The sequence below is a fragment of the Oryzias melastigma genome, linkage group LG5 (assembly GCF_002922805.2).
Source record: "Oryzias melastigma strain HK-1 linkage group LG5, ASM292280v2, whole genome shotgun sequence".
NCBI lineage: Eukaryota > Metazoa > Chordata > Actinopteri > Beloniformes > Adrianichthyidae > Oryzias > Oryzias melastigma.
This window is the reverse complement of record NC_050516.1, coordinates 26,319,388-26,339,084: the sequence shown is the minus strand read 5'-3', so window position 1 is coordinate 26,339,084 and position 19,697 is coordinate 26,319,388. Positions and strand designations below refer to the sequence as shown.

Below are 19,697 nucleotides of genomic sequence, written 5' to 3'. Positions count from 1 at the left end.
TCCGTTAAAAGATTGTAGCATGAAGAAGAAAAATAACCGCCGAATAATTTCATATGATGATGATATACTGGATGGAATTTAACGTTCAATTAGGCAACTTAAATAAAGCTTTAAAAAAAACGAGTGTTTGTGTGTGCAGACATAAACAACCACAAAATAAATAATCCAAACAAACCTTTATGTGGAATTCTAAATTCTCATCCATGGCAAATATATGCTCGAAAATATCCTCTGCAATCCGGGGTATGATTCCCATTTCCTGGGGATCATGAAGGTTCCCCTGTTGGGAAAATTGAGAGGAGATAAGAACATGTAAGTGAAAAACAGAATAAATGCAAACATGGAGATGAATTAAGCAGAGGGAATAATAACATAAAGGAGACTAGAGGTGGGTTTTTTTCACTTGAAAATGTTTTTTGAGACGGATTTGTGACAGAGACGAGCTCCCACACAACACTGAGAGAGAAAGATAAACGACTGTGATGGAGGTGGATGTACTGTCACGGCAGGCAGAGGAGGAGATAAAAACTACAGGGGAAAAAAAAAAAAAAAAAAAATGCAGCCGGGTTCCACAACACAAGGCCTGGCGTTTGAATAATTCAGAAATACAGTACCTCCATAGTGTGTGTTTTTCCCGAGGAGGTCTGCCCATAGGCGAATATGGTTCCATTATATCCACCCAGAACATCTTCAATTCAGAGAAAAAAGAAGCATATAAGACTGAAAATCAAGTTCATAGTGTCTGAATATTCAGTTTTTGATTCTTTGCATCAAACAGAACCATTTTTGACCTTCACATAAACTGTTTGCATGAAGTATTTAAGCTTGAGTAAGCGCAGAACAGCCCCCCTGGTTGCACACAATAAACAACAACTAAATAAAGCCATGCACTCTGAGAGGTCTCTCCATTCATTTGGAGCCTAAAACACACTCCGGTACCTGCTGAGGTGATAAAGAGCCACACTGCTGAATGTCATAGTGCCGACCCAGGCCAATAAACCCCTGCAGTAAATGTCAAACATGGATAAAGAAAGGCAGATCACCGTGAAAGGGCAACTGCCACAGGTGAGCAGACCACAAAATCATCTGAAAACCGGCGTGGAAGCAATGGAGGTCCAGGCCGAGCGGCAAGGACCTCCATTGCTTCCACGCCGGTCAGAACAAAACAGCATGCATGAATAAAGAATGGAGGCAGAAGATCAGATTGCCAACAAAAATAAAAAAAGAAAGGCAGTGCTGCAGAGGAAGAGAGACAGCGAAGCATCGTAAAAGTGAGAGACCACAAAGGAGAGTGAACAGATGCTCTCTGGTCTTCCTCTGTTCAGTCTTTTTCCACAAGTCAAATGTCACTTTTTCATTTTTCTAAATGCCAACATTTAATTTCAGCCATCTTCCGTTCTATTTTGTCCCTCCCCATCGCTTCACCCTCTGTAAGTAATCTCTTCTACCAAATCTATCTTTTCCAGACACCATCTAGACGCGATTCAGCAGAGCTGCACACTTTAAAAGGAGAAAAGATGAGATCTTAACAGGACAAAATATCGAGAATGTGTGCAGGAAAGCAAATGAGCCTGAGGGCTCGACTGTAAATGATGCTGTTCCAGAGCTTTCTGAGTTTAAACTGTCTTCTCAATCATTATACACCCATTCCAGAGAACATTTATCTCATGATGGAGGACTTATATATTGAGAACTAAGTTTAAAGTTACATATTTCTTTATTAAAAATGTTGTGAATCAGGAGCAGACAAAAAAAGCCAGTGGAAAAAGAACGTATTTGTGATGTAAGAAATGTAAGTCACAAGCTCCATACTCCGCTCCATTCTGACGTGTTCACTTCTAGATAAATAGATCCATGCACGTCTTTGTTTTCCTCGTCTGAGCAGTATCTCGCTCAAAACTGTAAAGCTGGATAATTCCAATTTTGCTCGCCATTTTTATTGAATTGTTAATGCTGGAGGTTTGAGGGGCTGTTAGCTAGCAGGAGACCATGAAAAACCACAAGTGTCAAACATACGGCCCACGGGCCATATCCGGCCCCCCAAGATGGTTTAATCTGGCCCAGTCATGAAGTGACAAAACTATAAGGATGTTGAAAAAAAAAACAAGTTTCTAGCCCGTTCCTGTGGAGAGTTATGGTTATTTAACCCTTCCGCTCTCTTTGGGGTCCAGTTGACTCCAACCACATATTGATATGTGATTTCTTCCATGACAAAGGTGGACAGGATTTTATGTCTGCCATGGACATTAGTGAAACTCAAAAATCAAAGATAAAAAAAAGTTCAGCGCACTGTCTTGGGGGGTCCAGATGACCCCACTTTTAATGTAAACAAACTAAGGAGAGCGGAAGGGTTACAGAAATGACCGCAATGTGCAATACCGCCACTAGGGGGAGCAAAGAAAAAAATGCAATACCGGCAAAACAAGACATCAAGAAATAAACATAATAAACAATGTAATAATAATAAGAAGTGATTAGGCTACAAAGTTGATTGAGGCATATTTTCCAACTGAAAAAAAAACAAAGCTTCAGACAACAAGTTGGCCATAGGTTATTTTGCTATCATTTTACTGGTCCGGCCCACTTGAGATCAGACGGGTTGAATGACACCCCTGATGTAAACAGAGAGCTCTCATCAAAGATTCCAATCGCAACTCAGAGGCAAATGTCGAATGAACTACTGCCGCTCAGAAACTCTCCTGGAACAGGACTGGTTTTTGATTTTGGCTAAAAACAGCAAGATCATAATGACCACTGGGAAACACCTTTACAATAGCTCAAAAGATTGTCAGAGTGGGACTTTAAGAATGATGCATTTAAAGAGGTTTTCCATCCAAATGCTGCATGGATCAAACTTTGACACAAGTTTTTCGAGATGCAAAAGGTTTACCCCCTACCGTATTTTCTGCACTATAAGGCTTACTTGAAAGCCTTCATTTAAAAAAAAAAAGGACAGTGCGCCTTATAAAATCCAGAGCGCCTTATACTTAGGTTATTTTTGTTTGTGCTAACTGATGTCAAAGCAGTTTTGAGAGGTTAAAATGTCTGGGTTTACATTTACAGCATTTCACAACATTTATTTATGAATTCACTTTGTGTATAAATTTCATTTAAACAATTTCTTTGGCAAGATTTGTTCAAATGCAATGCATTGTGGTCTATATTTGGTAATGTAGTGAGCATTGATGCGTGTTAGTTTTTCGCAAAGACTTCTGGGAAATTTCTAGGGCACTCAATTTTGGAATTGTGGATTTGGACAGCACTACAAAATGACAAACGCACTACTGTATATATGTTACTATATAATGAGTAGTGAGGGAATTCTGACATATCCCCAGAGTTCTTGTGATTGCAGTTAATAAAGCCTGACTAATTGATGGATTTATCTCTAACTTTTCACCTGTCAGTCCCCCTTATACTATAGTTGGTGCACCTTAGCCTATATATGACAAAAATAGACTGTTCATTGACAGTGGAAAATATGGAAAATGAAAAATATGGTAAAACTGCAGCTTTCAAACAGGCTAACTAAAAGCATCTCTGTGCAGATTTATTGCACAAATCCAATAGTGTGTGTTGAAACAAGGACAACCATCCAATTAAACCACAAAGACAAAAAAAAGTGGAATAAAAAATTATGCATGCAAATTTATCAACTGGAAATACTGAATAAGAAACTACAAATTACTTTTAAGAAGATGTCAGGTATTTATTACTTTGTGTGAGAAAGGGGGACAAATATTGTTATTTTAGACACTTTAAATGATTTATGAAGCAGCAGAACAAATGTGAGTCATCATTAAGATTATGATTTTCTTAAATACTGTATGTCTCCTGAAGATTTGATGTCATCATTCATGGTTTAAGCTTTAATTATTTACATTTCTCAAAAGCAGACAGCTTTACAAACATAATTGAAAACAAGGTTAGCCATATTTAGTCACAGATTTGTATAAAAAAATAAATAAAAAACACATCACAATAAAACAACAGCGATTCAAGGTCATGCGGTTCAGTGTAAGGAAATAAATCATCCCATGATTCCTGCTGCCTGGAAAAAGCTATTACTGCTTCATGCATCAGTGGCTGCTGAGGTCTGAATTGACAAAACCAACATGGACATCATGATGGGTTCAATAATGCAAAATCCTGACTTTTTTCACTATTGCAGAAAAGTGGCAGGACATTCGGGTGACTCACCTTTGACAATATGTTTGGCACAGGAGTTGTAGACATCTTCCTGTGTGGCCTTGACGGGGAAGACCTGGTCAAATGCATACGCCTTTCCCTGTGAAGACCAGCAGCAACAACAGAGTCAGCAGGGACTCTGACAAGCAGGAGTGTTTTTGATCACTGTCAGCACCTCGGTGTCGCCAGCAACTTTTTACAAAATCCATCATAAAAGCTTTATAAACCAGAGTCCAAGACTCTGGAAAGTACCAGAGTAAAGCTTGACACATCAATTTGACGATTAAAGTGTGATGTACAGTTCATTGTCAGCACAGAAAAGGATTTATTTTCAAGACAGTGATGCGAGTCTTCAGTCTTTTAGGAAATCCTCATGCATCACTGTATTCGTTCTACGCTTCTAAAAAGACACTAGTAGTTTAGATCAGAGCGATGCCGCATCAAGCTCAAGGTAAAACACAGTTTGACCCCAGGAGAGACCAGTTAGAGTTCCCCCTCCAAGGTGAAGCCATTAGAGACAGCCCTCAAGAGGCATCAGAAGAGAAGAGAGGAGAAGAAATGGATCGAATGCACACAGAGGAGAGTAATGGAAGCTCAAAGAGGGCAGATGAAAACGGATGACCTGAAACCAGCGTCTGCATGGGATATTGAAAACATAAGCACACACGAAGAGAATAAGGAGAGCGCCAGTCTTTGTTTGGCTTCTGAAGCCGGAAATTCAGCCTCAGGCAAATAAGCCATTCATTAGTCATTTAACAAATTACAAGTAAATGTATATTAATTCCATCTGAAAGCTTGAATTACCAGCCAACCAGCTCATTTGAAAGGTGCCTGAAAAAAGGGCAGTTAATGCAGCGAAAACCCAGACTGAGGCTGAGTCCAGCTGTCAGGAGAGCTCCGATGATGGCAATTAGTGACTGAGAGGCAGCCACGCTGCAGCAACGGTACAAGCTGTGATTCTGACTGCAACGTGATATACCGCCATTTCTGTGAACATGTAAGCATTAAAAAGGAACTTCATTGCTTCTAAATATAATATACATGACGAGTCAAACACAGAACATGCAAACTTTAGAGTAAATCATGTCTATTCAGGGTTTAAATCAGGGTTCTCAAACTGGCGGTCCACGGGCCATTTGTGGCCTTAATGTGAAAATTTAATGTCTACTAAGAAATATTTTCTGCATGTCCATGCTTCTTTGATAATAGCTTTGTGATGTTTCAGCTTGCTTTTTGCTTAAAATGTTACATTTGCTATTGTTGTTGGATCTAGTTGTCAGAAAAAGTCCTTAGCAACAGTTGATATTGCTTAGTAGTATATGAACAAATGTTCAATAAAATTATTTAGCAAACATAGACAATGGACCAAAGATAAAAACTCAAAAACCTATTTTTTGGCACAAATGGAACCCCGTACATTCCAGACTCTGCCTTCAGTGGCTCCAAGGTACATTGAGTTTGAGAACCCTGGTTTAAATGGTGAAAAGGTGCTTTTATGTTTTTAAGTTGAAATGAATTTTGTTTTACATTTAAATAAGTATTTGCTAAGACATCCAAATGTAGACGTAGGCTGTAGATGGTTTAAAAAAGGAAAAACAGAGTAGGTGAAGGAAATTAAAGGGAACAGCATCCAAACAATTGGTTATAAAAAAACAGGCTGTTCTGGTAGGCAAAACTATAGAACCTGACAGTAAAAAAATATAAAAAGCAAAGGCGCACATTTAATGAGGGAGGTGAGTGGGTGAGCAAATGCAGATATGCTAATTAGAAACACTTTGCAGAAAGTAAGTGTAAAGAAAAAAAAAGACAATTCTTGTGTGTTCGGTTACACTGCAGGCATTTCAATATGCTCTTACTGGGGTGCCACATATTCAGGAACAGACTCCTTATAGAGGAAAATACATACTTAAATAGATATTTTGAAAATAGAAAGCTTAAGTTTAACCTTAATATTCACCATTTCGCATGTATTGTAAATATTTGGTTGCAAACACCACTAGAACACAAAGCAAAACTGATAAAGACTGACAAGAATCATAAAGTTGCACGTACAAAATGTATTCACTGTTACCTTTGATTACTATTGCTGCAGCTGAAACCTAAAATCTAGTTTATAGAGGGAAAACGACTCGATTATACTTATAAGTGAATATGTGCGGCTTTCATTAAAATGTGAAGCAGATCATTGGTACCAGTGGGAGATAGGCTTTCCTTGTGCTTCTTTATTGTACCACTCCGGCACAAGGACATTTTTATGCCTTGATGTAGCAACCCCCCTGTGTGGAAAATATCAACTAAAAAAACTGACGGATTCATCAGAGGATATGTTTAAAAAGTTATTTTCACCTTTTTCTTTTTGCAACATCCTGTCTGTCTGTTCAAGCAAACATGGGTACATTCCTTTGGCAGGAAATATAAAAAAATAGCTCAAAACCAAAGATTTAAAACCTTTCAAAATCCACGTTACTTTCCAAATGTTCTTTTTAAAACAAAATACAAAAATAAAGTATGCCACATGTTTCAACAATGACCTGCAATATCCCTCTTAAAAAAAGGACGTCTTTGCTTAAGCCTTACAGTCACATGCACTCGTACAGGGAGGTGACCTGCATGGATGTTTTTGGGTTGTCTGGCCCTCTGGAGGGTCAAAGAAAGAAGTGTCTGCATGTTAAAGTCCTGCTACAATCATCTATTGATCTATTTTAAAAGTGTTTCCAGTGGTCTTTTGATTACGATTATGCCATTTGTAGCCAAAATGTTTAAAAAACTGCGTCATTTTCAAGGATGTAATTTCTACAGAGCAGCAATTTTCAAACATTTTTTGTCTACTACTGGATCAAAACGATTTAAAAAAAAGAAATACTTAAACAATTTTATGCTTAATTTTCTTTATATTATAGATGTCCTCTTTCATCAAAAAATGCTACAAGAACATGTAAGAAACCCAAGAAACACCATTTTGTGGGTCTCTTAAAGACCCACTTCCATGAAAATTGTGTTTTTTGGTGTTTTCTACATGTTCTTATGGTGCTTTTCTCATGATGGAGGACATGTATAAAATAATTTAAGCCTAAAATTGCCTTTCTGAGTATTTATTTAATAAAATCCTGATGGATCAGGAGCAGACAAAAAACGGCGGTTTGTAAAAGCTTGGGTTTGTGACACGGCCATGTCAAAGTCTCTTGTCTCCGCTCCAATTATGATGCATTCACCTGCAAACAAATAGATCCACTGACATCTTAATTTTTCCGTCTTAGCTGCCATCTGACTCAAAACCCTTTTTAAACTACTTGATAAACATAAAAACAGAAAAAAAACAATATTTTTAATTAAAAGGAAAATACTTTACTAAGATAAAAACTTCTTAAAATTACATAAAAGTCAAAGAGCAAATGCAGAACAGTGTACAAACAAAAAGAAACAAAGCACTTGCGGTAATTGTAAAGTGATGTTTTTGTAAGGATAATATAAGTTACACACACTTATGGCACACAGGCGATGCTGTTGTATGGGCCTCTTACACCACATTTTAGCCCAGGCATGTCCAAAGTGTGGCAAAATGCGGCCCCTGTTTAAATATCCAACAGCCCTCAGGCTCCTTTTGTAAAATCTATGTAATTTTAGCATTTTCTAAAACTGTGTGTATATTTCTTGATTGTGTTTGGCTAAATTAGGTTTTCATATGCACCATGAAGAGGCACTAATAGACGAGACGTACTGTACCATCTACGACTTGCTAACTGGGAATGAACAGTGAGAAAATTGGCAAATTGACAGGGATTTTGGTATAAAAAAAAAAAAAAACATACTTTCATTGTTTTGTTCTATAGTAAGAAATTAAAAGTATGCCATTGGAATTATAATGTTCAATTAAATGTAGTGTTATTAAAATAGCTAAAACAATGTCAGATAGAAGGGTTGGTTTTCACACGTAATGAAAAAATCCCAACAACATACCTATGTCTCACCTATTTCACTAACCCTTGCTTGTGGGTGAAGCGTTCACTGTGACTTTTCACCTGCAGCATGCCCATAGAAAAAAATGCAAGAATATTTTCACTCTACAGGCTCATCGAGTGGTCTATGACTTTTATATTTCCTGCATGCCCCATACAGGTTTTCCAATTTCCGCCCCCCAGACTAAGACTTAAAATAATTTTATCATGACCACATTTAGGGCCGGTCGTGAAGATTTCATGGCTCATTGTGATTTATTTCCAAATCACTATTTAATCAGATGAACTGCTGCTGTCGAGTGTTTGCATCTGCAGCTGTAGTCACAGCTGCAGATGCAAACAAGATCCCAATCTGAAGTGATTAGAAATGATGCTGTTCTCTGGGAGTTAATTGTACTGCTACACGGAATACACATGCTAACAGGGCTGAATCAGGAGGGGGGAGGATGAGGAATCATGACGTGGTCATCACTTGAGGGGAACCACACAATGTTGTTATATAAGCTGAATAAAAAGCAGTCATTTACCAATTCTTTAAAACATTAATCTGCTCCATATGAAAAGAACATAACCGAAACAGATTAGACACACTTTCCATCTGCATGTCCAGGTCCCTATCCTGTTGCTTATTTGTCTGTTAGTATAATCAACACGTCTCTTCAATGATGTGGCTGGACAGTGATGTTGGAACAGAAAATGTGCTGGAAAGTTCATCCTGGAGTGTGTGCGGGTTTGTTTGTGTACTCAAGCTTGTGAGCAAGCGATACACCCGATTACTGCTGTACATGCAAACAGCGCTCACGGCCCTGCGCTCTGCGCGGCATGTCAAACACCCACATGGCCCGTCCGGCCAGCAATCTGCTGCTGTCTGCCAGGAAGCGTGGAGGCAGAGAGGGAGGGAAGGCAGGGGAGAGACGAGCAGATCTAAAATAATGGAAATACTGGCAAAAAATATCCACCAAAGAATGTAACTATAGTAAAGGAAACCAGGTCAGACACACAAACTGTACTAGGCTGAGGATGAGGAGGAGGAGGGAGAGGAACTTCATCAAATATTTTATAGTAAAAAAGCCAGAGGAATACCCGTTCAAGGAAGGACTAAGGGATTCATTACCAGCAAAAGATTAATTGTTAATTTTCTTGAAATTATTCAATGGGGGTTTTGTGTCATATTGGTGGTACTCAAGTAGTACTCTGCATACTATCTTTCAAGGGTTCCTTCCTTTTAACATTATCTGTACTGTAGTGATGGAGGAAGTCCAACAAAAGCACTAAAGAAAAGATTTGTATTTTTCTTAGAATTAAAATTCTTAGTTTCATTTATTTTTGGTCAATTTTCTTTAGCATTATTTCCCCAGCCAGCAAGGTTGAGTTGGCCCCATGTGGTTTAAAAGTGGGCAGAAATGTGGCCCCACCTGTGTTTGCCCACATTGGCTTAAGCGTGCACTTAGTACATAGGCTCGCTACGCTAGCTAGCTGCCTTGTGGACAGTGTGGCATGCTAGCGAGCTAACATGCTACGCTGTCCACCGGGCAGCTGGCTAGCATGGCGAGCCTACCCAATGAGTGCCCACTTAAGCCAATGTGGGCAAACAGTGCGTCCCTCCATGGATGTGCCTCCCCAGACCATCACTGACCCACCACCAAACCTGTCATGTTGAACCAAGTTGCAGGCAGCACAACGTTCTCCTTGTCTTCTCTTTCACGTCTATCACAGGTGCTCAGGGTGAACCTGCTCTGGTCTGTGAAAAGTACAGGGCGCCAGTGGCGGACTTGCCAATTCTGGTGTTCTTCAGCAAATGGCAGTGGAGCTCCACGGTGCTGGGCAGTGAGCACAGGGCCCACTACAGGACGTCGGGCCCTCAGGCCACCTTCATGAAGTCTGTTCCTGATTGTTTGGGTAGAGACATTCACACCAGTGGCCCTCTGGAGGTCATTCTGTAGTGCATGAGCAGTGCACACATTAAACCTTGCTGCAGCACGTGTGGATGTGCCAACCTGGAGAAGTTGGACAACCTGTGCAACTTCTGTAGGGTTAAGGAATCGCCTCATACTGCCAGTAGAGATAATTATCAAGCCAAAATCAGCACGAGTGGAAAACCAGCCAAAAAAGATCAAGAGGGAGAAACTTGAAATGACCTCCACATGTAACACCAGTCCTGTTTGGAGGGTTTTCTAATTGTTGCCACTGAAGTGCACCTGTTGTTAATTCCATGAGCACCAATACAGCTGAAATTGATTAACGAGGCCCTCAGCTGCTTAACCAACCAGAAAATGATCAGACAGGTTTAATTCAATTGATGCCAGGCCCAATAAAAAAAGTGTTCCTTTATTTTTATTTATGGGGTATCTCAGTCATTTGTACAGCTTAGAAATTAAAATTAAACCAGAGCTAATTAAATGACGTTTACCATGTTTTTTGAACCATTAGGCACACTTAAAATCCTTAGAAAATAGAAAATCTGCTGTTTATTCTGGTGTGCCTTAATAATTGTTGTGGTTTTATTCTTAAATACCCAGAGAGTCAAATAAAGGGGTCAAAGAGCCACATGTGGCTCTGGAGACGCAGGTTGTAGCAGACCCCTGGATGAACTGAAACCTGGCTTTTTACCGATGCACCAGAGGCTTCTCCACCTAATTTTCCATTTTTATTTTCAATCACAGGAGGAAAGAACAGTAGTGGAACCGCTTTGATTGCTCACAAAACAATAAAAACTAAAATTATCGTATTTAGCAAAAACCCTTCATCAATCTTTTCTTTTTATTTTGGCTGTCTCAGTGTACAGACATCCAAACCCTCATTTCTAATTTATTGAAGAATTTTCAGATTTTTTGTCATATCGTCACATTAGGTACAATGGGATTTTAATAACCAGTGAATTTATGCCTGTGAGTTTTTAAATCTTCTGAAAACTCTAAAACGGACCGAAAACAGATGTAATATTTCTTAAAAATCAAAAGCAGTTCAAAACCTGCTTCAGGTGATGACACATAAGCGGCTGGAAGAGGGGGTCTTGCGTGAAAGTCAACGGTTTCGTTTGCCGCTCCTCACATCCATCCTGACCTGTTCCCCCAAGAGAGTTTTCCAGTTCTGTAATTATTTCATGCTACATCCGTCCTTGCTTCTGCCAGACAACACGCATTAGTCACACGGCCACTCAAGGGCGTTTACCAGAAACTGTTTTTAATGTCAGATAAGGTGCAGTGCCATCATTTTTCTTCAAACATTTTCGGTGAATATTTAGTGTCAGTATTTATGTGAGGGAACAGTATAGCTGCTTCCCTTATCAGGAAAAAAAAACTAAAGGAGATGATAAGAGAACTGGAAGCATGTTCTACCCAGCTGGACCTGCAGTCAGGAACTAGACTGCTCCTTTTGTGACCCATCATTGCCCTGCAGCAGCGCCAGAGGAGGAAGGGGGTTCTGCTCTTTCTTATCATACTCTGTGTGAGGCTCTGTCGTCTACATCAGTCTTTCCTACAAACCCATCAGCTCTCCTCCCTGCTTACACACAAATGAGCATGCAAGCCCAGCTTGACTGACAGAAGAGAAGACTGCAGGCGAACAAAGTCGGCTTCATCTGTCTCGCTAATCAGGCTAAGAAACACCAGATAACGCCATCATTAGTGTTTCTCTCTACAGCAGCCTCACAACTGCAAAGGCTACATTCATTTTACCAAACATTGCTGCGTTTTCTTTGCCTCTGACAGTCGAGGCAGAACTGACTGGCCCTCTGTGTGCCTTTAGGGTAGAGAGGCTCAGTGCCTCAAATGTACAGTAGAGAGATCATGCTGAGGCCCGTTGGTTCGTCTTTTGAGAGTGTACTCAACACAGCAGTCGTTGTAACTCCTGCTTTTAATTGCCAGTTAACGAAGCATCATTTACCGCTCTAAATAATTTATTCAACACTTCATCACCTGCATACATTTGTCTTTGCATGATCGAGCAGTTGGTTCCCACGTCTTAATCCTTCTATATGAAAATGCAAAAGATTTTAAAACGAGGAAGGCTTTGGGTTATTTAAGCTTTCATTCTGACTTCCAGTCACAAAAATAACGGCATAAAGAAGAACGTATCTTCAACTGGAAGACAAAAAACGTCTGGTATTGGTGTTCAATTGGATATATGTAATTCCAAAGAGCACGCAAAAACTTTCAAGATAGAGAAGGAGAATATATATTAAAGAAAGAAAAAGAACATTTAACAAGGACATCTCAAAAGATGTTTGCATTTCTGTGGGGTGAGGTTTTGGAATATTATGGAGGAAAACATCAAACTAGTAAAACGGTTAAACAGCTTAAGAAAAAATTAGCAAATTTACAATTTTGGAGACGTATAAATTAGAAAATGAGAAGCCTAACAGGACAATGTGCAAACAATCACAATTTTATGACTTTTTTTGGTACCTTTATACTTTTTTGTTATTTTTCTTTAATACTTGTGTGTTTATTTAAATAATTATTGGTAATTAATACAATTTTTCATCCACCTACTCTGTTTTGGACCTTTTTGGACCTTTTTATCATTTTCTTTAGATTAAGCTCATTTCACTATTATATTTTGTGCTTGAAGACAAAAATCCATCCATCCATCCATCCATCCATCCATCCTTCCATCCATCCATCCATCCATCCTTCCATCAATCCATCCATCCGTCCGTCCATCCATCCATCCGTCCATCCATCCATCCATCCATCCATCCATCCGTCCATCCATCCATCCATCCATCCATCCGTCCGTCCATCCATCCCTCCGTCCATCCGTCCTTCCATCCGTCCGCCCGTCCATCCATCCATCCATCCATCCGTCCTTCCATCCGTCCTTCCATCCGTCCATCCATCCATCCATCCACCCGTCCGTCCGTCCGTCCATCCATCCATCCATCCATCCATCCACCCGTCCGTCCGTCCGTCCGTCCGTCCGTCCATCCATCCATCCATCCATCCATCCATCCATCCATCATTTTAAAGTGATCTTTAAATCCTAGTTGTTAGACACATAGAACTGCTGCTGCTGCTTTTTCTCTGCCAAGATGACAAGTCAATGGACGGATGATGCGCATGTTAACTGATGTTGGTTTAAAACGGCTGTTGCCACGACTACTCTCGTTTCTGCCTCTTTCACTTGCATCTAAAGAAGTGTTGGGGGAAAAGGAGACAAAGACAAGACCAGGCTTTGTTTACCAGAAAGAACAGGGGCACAAGGCTCCTGCTGGAGATTTGGAATGACTTTGACACCAAGCTGGGGAGAGGGAGACTGAGTAGGATCACATACTGTGACGAATGAACCAAGAAGTCTGCAGAAAATTGCAGGAATAATTCAAAAAGACAGCAAAGCCATAAAAAGCGGAAACATGTCTAAGAATGTTGTGTAATTATCTCAATAAAAGTATGAAGAAAAAAGATTGATTATTTGTATATCTCCGTTATAGCTTGACCTGTCTGCTTCTGAATGTCTCGGCAGCAAAAAAGTCCTATTGATGATTAAATCCATTTATACATTCATCCATCTTCTATTCACACTGAATCCTGTGCAGGGTCATGTGGGTTGATTGAGCCAATCCAAGCTACCGTAGGGAAAGGAATGGTACGCCCTGGACAGATCGCCAGTCCATCACAGAGTCGGACATGCACAGTCACAGCAAACGGGCAATTCAGAGCCACTAATCAACCTGAGAAACACGCTTTCAGACAGTGGGAGGAAGATGGAGTGTCTGCAGAAAATATATGCGTGCATGGAGAGGACATACAAACTCCACACAGAAAAGAACACAACTCGTTATAAAACTATGGATCTAAGTTCTAACACCCACATCACATGTGCATCCCTAATTCCATTCATCTTTTAAAATGAAATAGTTTTAGTTATAAGTGAATAAAAATACTTCCCCGAAATAACCGTCACAACTTTAGAATTTTACAACTTCATGAATGTAAGGGAGAAATAAAATTCTAATCTTATGTCTCCCCCTTACTCAATTAAGAAATATAAATGTATGTATATTTGAACATACGTGTACACAGATTTATCTTCAGACGATCTGCCATCAGCTGTTCACAACCCACAATAAAGAGAGAACAAGAGAAATAGACAATAAAGGAAAAATTAAGTAACGTACACTAATAACCTTTATCATAACTCAAATTTGATTTGTCTTGACATTTTTTTAAACTGAAGAATATGTGAACATCTTTAGACATCTTTAATTTGTGAATTTCTATGAAGGAGTATTAGGACCACCAAAAAAAAGTAATATTACAATCCTTTTTCTCATAAATTTACCACTTTTAATCTCATGAATTTATGATTGAAAAAGTAATCAATTTAGCCTGACTTTTAAAGACATAAATAAATGACTTTATTCATGCAATTTAACAGCTGCGACTTCTTTCTTGTAAATTTATGAGATTTTAAGTTATAATCTAAACTTGCCTTAGTACTCTATTGTAAATTCTAAAGTTTAATACTAACATAAGAAAAACATATTTGTAATAGTGGGAGTGGCTGGGTAATTGAAATCAAATACAATTTAGATTATCAGAACTAAAAATAAAAAACACTTGTAGACTCTTTGGCATTGCATTGTTTTTAATTTCACTGTATTGTGATAAAAGTCTGTGGAGCCAAATTGGAGCCACAAAAAATGGAAACTCAAATAAGAAAAAATAGGAAGAATTCAAGCTCAAATATTGGTGTTAAGTAAAAAAAAAATAAAGTTCCTGTAACTTTCTGCAATTTTAATATAAACTTAATATTTTTCAGCTTCAAATGTTCTGTTTTTAAGTTTCAATACTTTCAAAACTTTTTTTTACTTTCAGCTCTTTTATCAGGTTTGAATCTGAAAATTTCCTTGACTGTCTTCATATAGAGTAAGTCCTCCATCATGAGAAAAATACTACAAGAAAATGCTAAAAACACCATTTCCATCAAACTTAATTCATTTGGCCAAAACAGGCTAAACTCAGACTCTGCAGCAAACATGGTAATTATTGTAGAAATGGAATTAAGATACAGCTAGAATATGAGAAGAATAAAGGGAACCCTGGAGTAGAAACAGAAAAAAAGAAACTTTTGAGGGAAAATAAATGCTCCGTGCAAAAAGAACACTTTCTCTGCTCTACTGCTTCGCTGGAATAACATGTACAATCAAGCACCCTTAACCTCCACACATCTGCAATTTATCTTTGCCATATAAGTCACTGAAATCCCACAGAAAAGCCACAGTGAAACGAGGAAACTAGTTACCGAATTCAAATTAGCACGGCGACCTTAGATCATAACCCGAGACCGTCTGAGAGCTCGGCTAATAGCTGTCCCCGTCTCACCGGCAGATATTTGATGTCAGGGGAAATCCGCGTTCCTGTGGCCTCAAAGTTCTTCCTCTGAAGCGAATCAACCTGCAGCTTTCAGCTTAACCTGCTTATAAGTAAATGCAGTCGAAATTAATTCACACAGGAGCTAAGATGTGTTCTGGCAGCAGCTTTGTTGCTGTCTGCAGTGATTCAGAATGTAATGAAATACATTTAGCATTTACCCCTGAAGCATCTTTGTAACCCTCGTGGTATCTGAGGCATGTTTACGTTGATAGTGGGGTCATCTGGACCCCACAAGACAGCATGCTGAACTTTTAAACGGGCCATATCACGACTTTCTCAAGTCTTTCAGAGTAAACTATATCCATAAATATGATAATATATTATCTTTGGAACACTAAGAAACAAATTATTAATAAATATGACTTATTTTTATGAGCTGTTTTTATACCCGGATGTAAAATGACTTTATGAGGCTCCGCCTTTCGCTCCCTGAGGGCTTCACCCATTTCATAACGTCCTCCTAGAGGAAAAAATGAGAGGATATTTTTTATAATTATTTTTTTTATATTGCTGCAGGCCCTCATACAGTGCAGCTGGGGCGTTTATCCCCAACATGTGGCACGTACAGAATAGTGATGGCTAACAGTTGATGAACATTTCAGGATTTATTGAAAATGATGACATATAATCTCCGTATTAAAATTCTCTTCATTTTCATGCAGATCCATTTACTCGTGAGTGTAGCTGATCACCGCTAGCTCGAGCTGCTAGCTTTGCAGAGAAAGTGTTAGTGTTAGCCTGGGGGCTGCCTCACGTAGTGACATCAGCACGTGAGGACCTGCTCATTTTCATGGGTATGGGAGGGGCTGCTATTGAAAGCGCAGTTTTTAGAAAATTACTTTAAAAAAAGTGAACGGATCAAAATATCGGTTTGGGATTTTTATAGTGAAGATTGAAATCACTTAAAAGCTCAAAAAGTTGATTTTTCATGGTATGGCCCTTTAATAGGAAGCGAGCTGGTCATTGAAAAGGTTTGTGTCTGTTTGTAATTACAGTGTGAAGTCATTTAACCAGCTATAGAGAGATATTTATCAATTGTCAGTCACAGAAAGAACACATTGTACCATTTGGAAGAAGAAACATCCTGTTTCCTTCTTTCAACAATGCCACTAACAAATCTCCTAAGTGTTAGTCCTCGCTTATTGTAATTAAATTATTAAAGATCCTTGTAGAGTAGAAGTATTGACCAGATGCAGCAATAAACCTCTTCTAAATTAAAACAGAAACATTTCGCTCTCCTAATAAACATTTTAAATTAAATCTGTACTCAGAATCTCGATGAGGCGCGCTGAAAACGAGGCGAGTGAGCAACATTTAAAACTTCTCAAACAAGAGAGCAAATTGGTTGAGAGTTTTGTTTGTGGTTTACTCTTCTGGAAGTAAGCGAGAGTTATGCACAAACCCAATTTGTATGATAAAAGACCTGCCGGGAGGGAAAGGAAATAAAAAAAAAAAAAGAAGGGGAAATGTTATGAGTTTGCATAACAAGTAATTAATCTGAATCTGTGAAGAATAGAAGATTTCAAGCAAAGGAGCAGAAACATTAGTGTGTGGTGATTTGTCCCCACTGGGAACTGCAAAGAGCATCATGAAGCTGCAGCCTGGAGCACAGACGTTTGAAAGTCTGAGCTAAAAAAAAATGTTTTTTTTTTGTTTTTTGTTTTTTTTTGCAACTACAAGGATTAAAAAAACAGAAATGTGTTTTTTCAAGTTTGTTCTAAGCCTTTTCATGGCAGATTGAAAATCTAAACCAGGAGATTAATGCTGATCTGGAAAAATAAAAAAATAAAAAACACTACAGTTCCTTTCTTTTAAAATACATTTATGATAGCTTCTTTAAAGTTAACGATGTGACTAAATGAATAAAACCCAGATTCTAGGCTGACAGAACTAAAACCATCTCGATGTGCTGTCACAATGTAAATATAGCATCATCTGGTGCTGGCATGTGCAAACACGTGAGGAGGCACATGGTGCAGGCAGCATGGAGGGCAGGGCCATAGTCGATGTGGAGAGCGTTCCCCAGAGCGAAAAGCCTGATGTAGTCACTGCACACTTCTGTCACGGAGAGACGGAAACGGGAAAGTGACGAGGAACTGGCACAGGCTTATCTAACCCAGACACACGTGCAGACTTTGCAAAAATAAAGATGAACTGGCAGTCTGACTGCTCGCCAGAACAGTGTCAACATTAGTTTTATTATGGATGGAGGGTTGTTTTTTTTTTATTCTTTATTAAATAACTTCAAGTTTGTTATACTCGAAATGTGATTGGAATACGGATTTAAATGTTAAGCCATTCCGATCATCTTTTGACCTAATTATAAATCGGTCTTTCAGTTATTATTTCTGATGGAGTATTTGGGCTACCAAAATTTTTTTTCTCATAAATGTATGACTTTAAATCTCGTAGATTTATGAGATTAAAGTCAAAGTGAGCTTACAGTCCTGTGCAGCAGCAGATCGACTGAACTGTAAAAAGCATCTTGGATTTGAACAGGTAAGCTGAATGTTTAAAATGTTTAAAGATGTTTGGGAGCTTCTTTGTTTGATTTACAGTTTATTCTTGTTTTGTTCATTGATGGGCGCTTGTGGGATCTCTGCAGAGCCTGTTGATGATGAAGCCATTGCTGACCCCTCAACTGTCCACTTTCCATCATCTATTCCTTCATGAAAGACCAAATCTCCTCCAACTTTGTGTGGTGTAAAGAGGCCTGGTTTTGAGACTTTTCAATGTTATTGTGCTAACTATTTCATTTGAAGAAGCAGGCATATGCAACACTGTTTTCATTCTCCTTTGCTGTTCCTTCTGCTCATGACAGAGACATGACGTAAGGAGGCAAATGGGCTTCTGGGTATGTGTATTTAAAGGGTAGAATAAAGTGGCGGTCCTGCGAACATGTGTCTCTGAGCTCTTTATTTTACAAATTAAACTCTGCGTTACCGACACTGAACCCCTAAAAGTCAGCCTTATGGATAATAATTTGATTCTGAATCACCAAAGGGTTCAGAATTTCTTTGTTTTGGACACTGATCTGGAAAGAAGCTTCACAAGATATTCATCTTCAAGCACCGCTCTGATAAACTGGCAACTTTAGCTCTTTTCTGGTTATTGTATTACTTTTTTCTGGTAAATTTATGATTTTTTTTCTCAAAAATGAATGAATTTTTTTCTTGCAAATGTAATATTTTTTTGTAAATTTACGACTTTTTTCTGGTAAATGTATTACTTTTTTTTCGTAAATATTCGATTTTTTCTGGTATATTTATTTTTTTCTCTTAAATTTATGCTTTTTAATAAAAGTTCTACTTTTTTCTCGTAAAATTATCAAATTTTTCTTGTAAATTGATGACTTTTCTTCTGGTAAATTTATGCCACTGTTTCTCATAAAATTTCTTACGTTCTCGTGTTAATTTATGACTTTTTTTCTGGTAAATCAGTGAGTTTTTTTCCCCAGAAATTTATGCTTTTTTTTTTTTGCAAAATTACAACTTTTTTTTCTGGTAAATAATGACTTTTTTCATGAAGATTTTTTTCTCTTAAATCTTCTTCTCTTGAAGACTTTTTCTCTTACATTTTTTTTTGTCAATTTATGACTTTTTTTCCAGTAAATTTATGAGATTTTCTAATAAATCTATGCTTTTTTCGAAAAATTGAAACTTTTTTCTCATAAATGTATGTGAATTTACAAGATTTAAAGTAATAAATGTACAACTTTAAAACACGTTGATTTTCAAGTAAAAAGTCATAAATTTACAAAAAAATAAATAAATGTAGCTTATGACTTTTTAAGTCCTAAATATATGACTTTATTCTCCTAATTTAAGAGTTACAACTTTTTTCTCGTAAATGTACGAGATTTAAAGTCGTAATTAAAAAAAGAAATCGTTTTGTTAGTAAATGTGCCCCAATAGTCTGCTGTTATTGCTATGCTGTTTTAGCCAAAATAAAAAATAATAAAAATTCTATGCTGTTTTCTGGGAGAAATTTTCTGCAGAGCAGCAGAATCTCATTAGAAATGTCTTAATTTCCCATCATTCCTTTATTGACACTCTCCTGCTAGCTTATAGCCCCTCTCACCCCAACCTAATATTAGCAGACAAACATGGCGAGCAGAGAAGCGAGTTTGCATATTTTTAAGTCACAAATATCATCTTTTTCTGAGAAAAATCCCACA

General features: G+C 38.2%; 1 protein-coding gene and 1 long non-coding RNA gene across 5 annotated transcripts in view; one reads left to right on the top strand and one right to left on the bottom strand.

Annotated features, from left to right (window-relative positions):
- Positions 1-19,697, bottom strand: part of kif5ab (kinesin family member 5A, b) — an 87,204-nt gene that overhangs the window by 56,230 nt on the left and 11,277 nt on the right. For all 4 annotated transcript variants that reach the window (XR_002918954.2, XM_036212004.1, XM_024269465.2 and 1 more), the window contains 3 exons: positions 4,201-4,288; positions 615-688; positions 176-280 (listed from right to left, as the gene is read on the bottom strand). Coding sequence is in view for 3 of the 4 variants with exons in the window: in XM_036212004.1 (XP_036067897.1) it covers positions 176-280; positions 615-688; positions 4,201-4,288 (267 nt within the window). In the remaining variant the exon portion in view is untranslated. The remainder of the gene's footprint in view (positions 1-175; positions 281-614; positions 689-4,200; positions 4,289-19,697) is intronic.
- LOC118598780 lies at positions 259-557 on the top strand. Its single transcript, XR_004947911.1, has 2 exons — positions 259-388; positions 422-557. It is a non-coding gene; the product is annotated as an uncharacterized LOC118598780 (long non-coding RNA).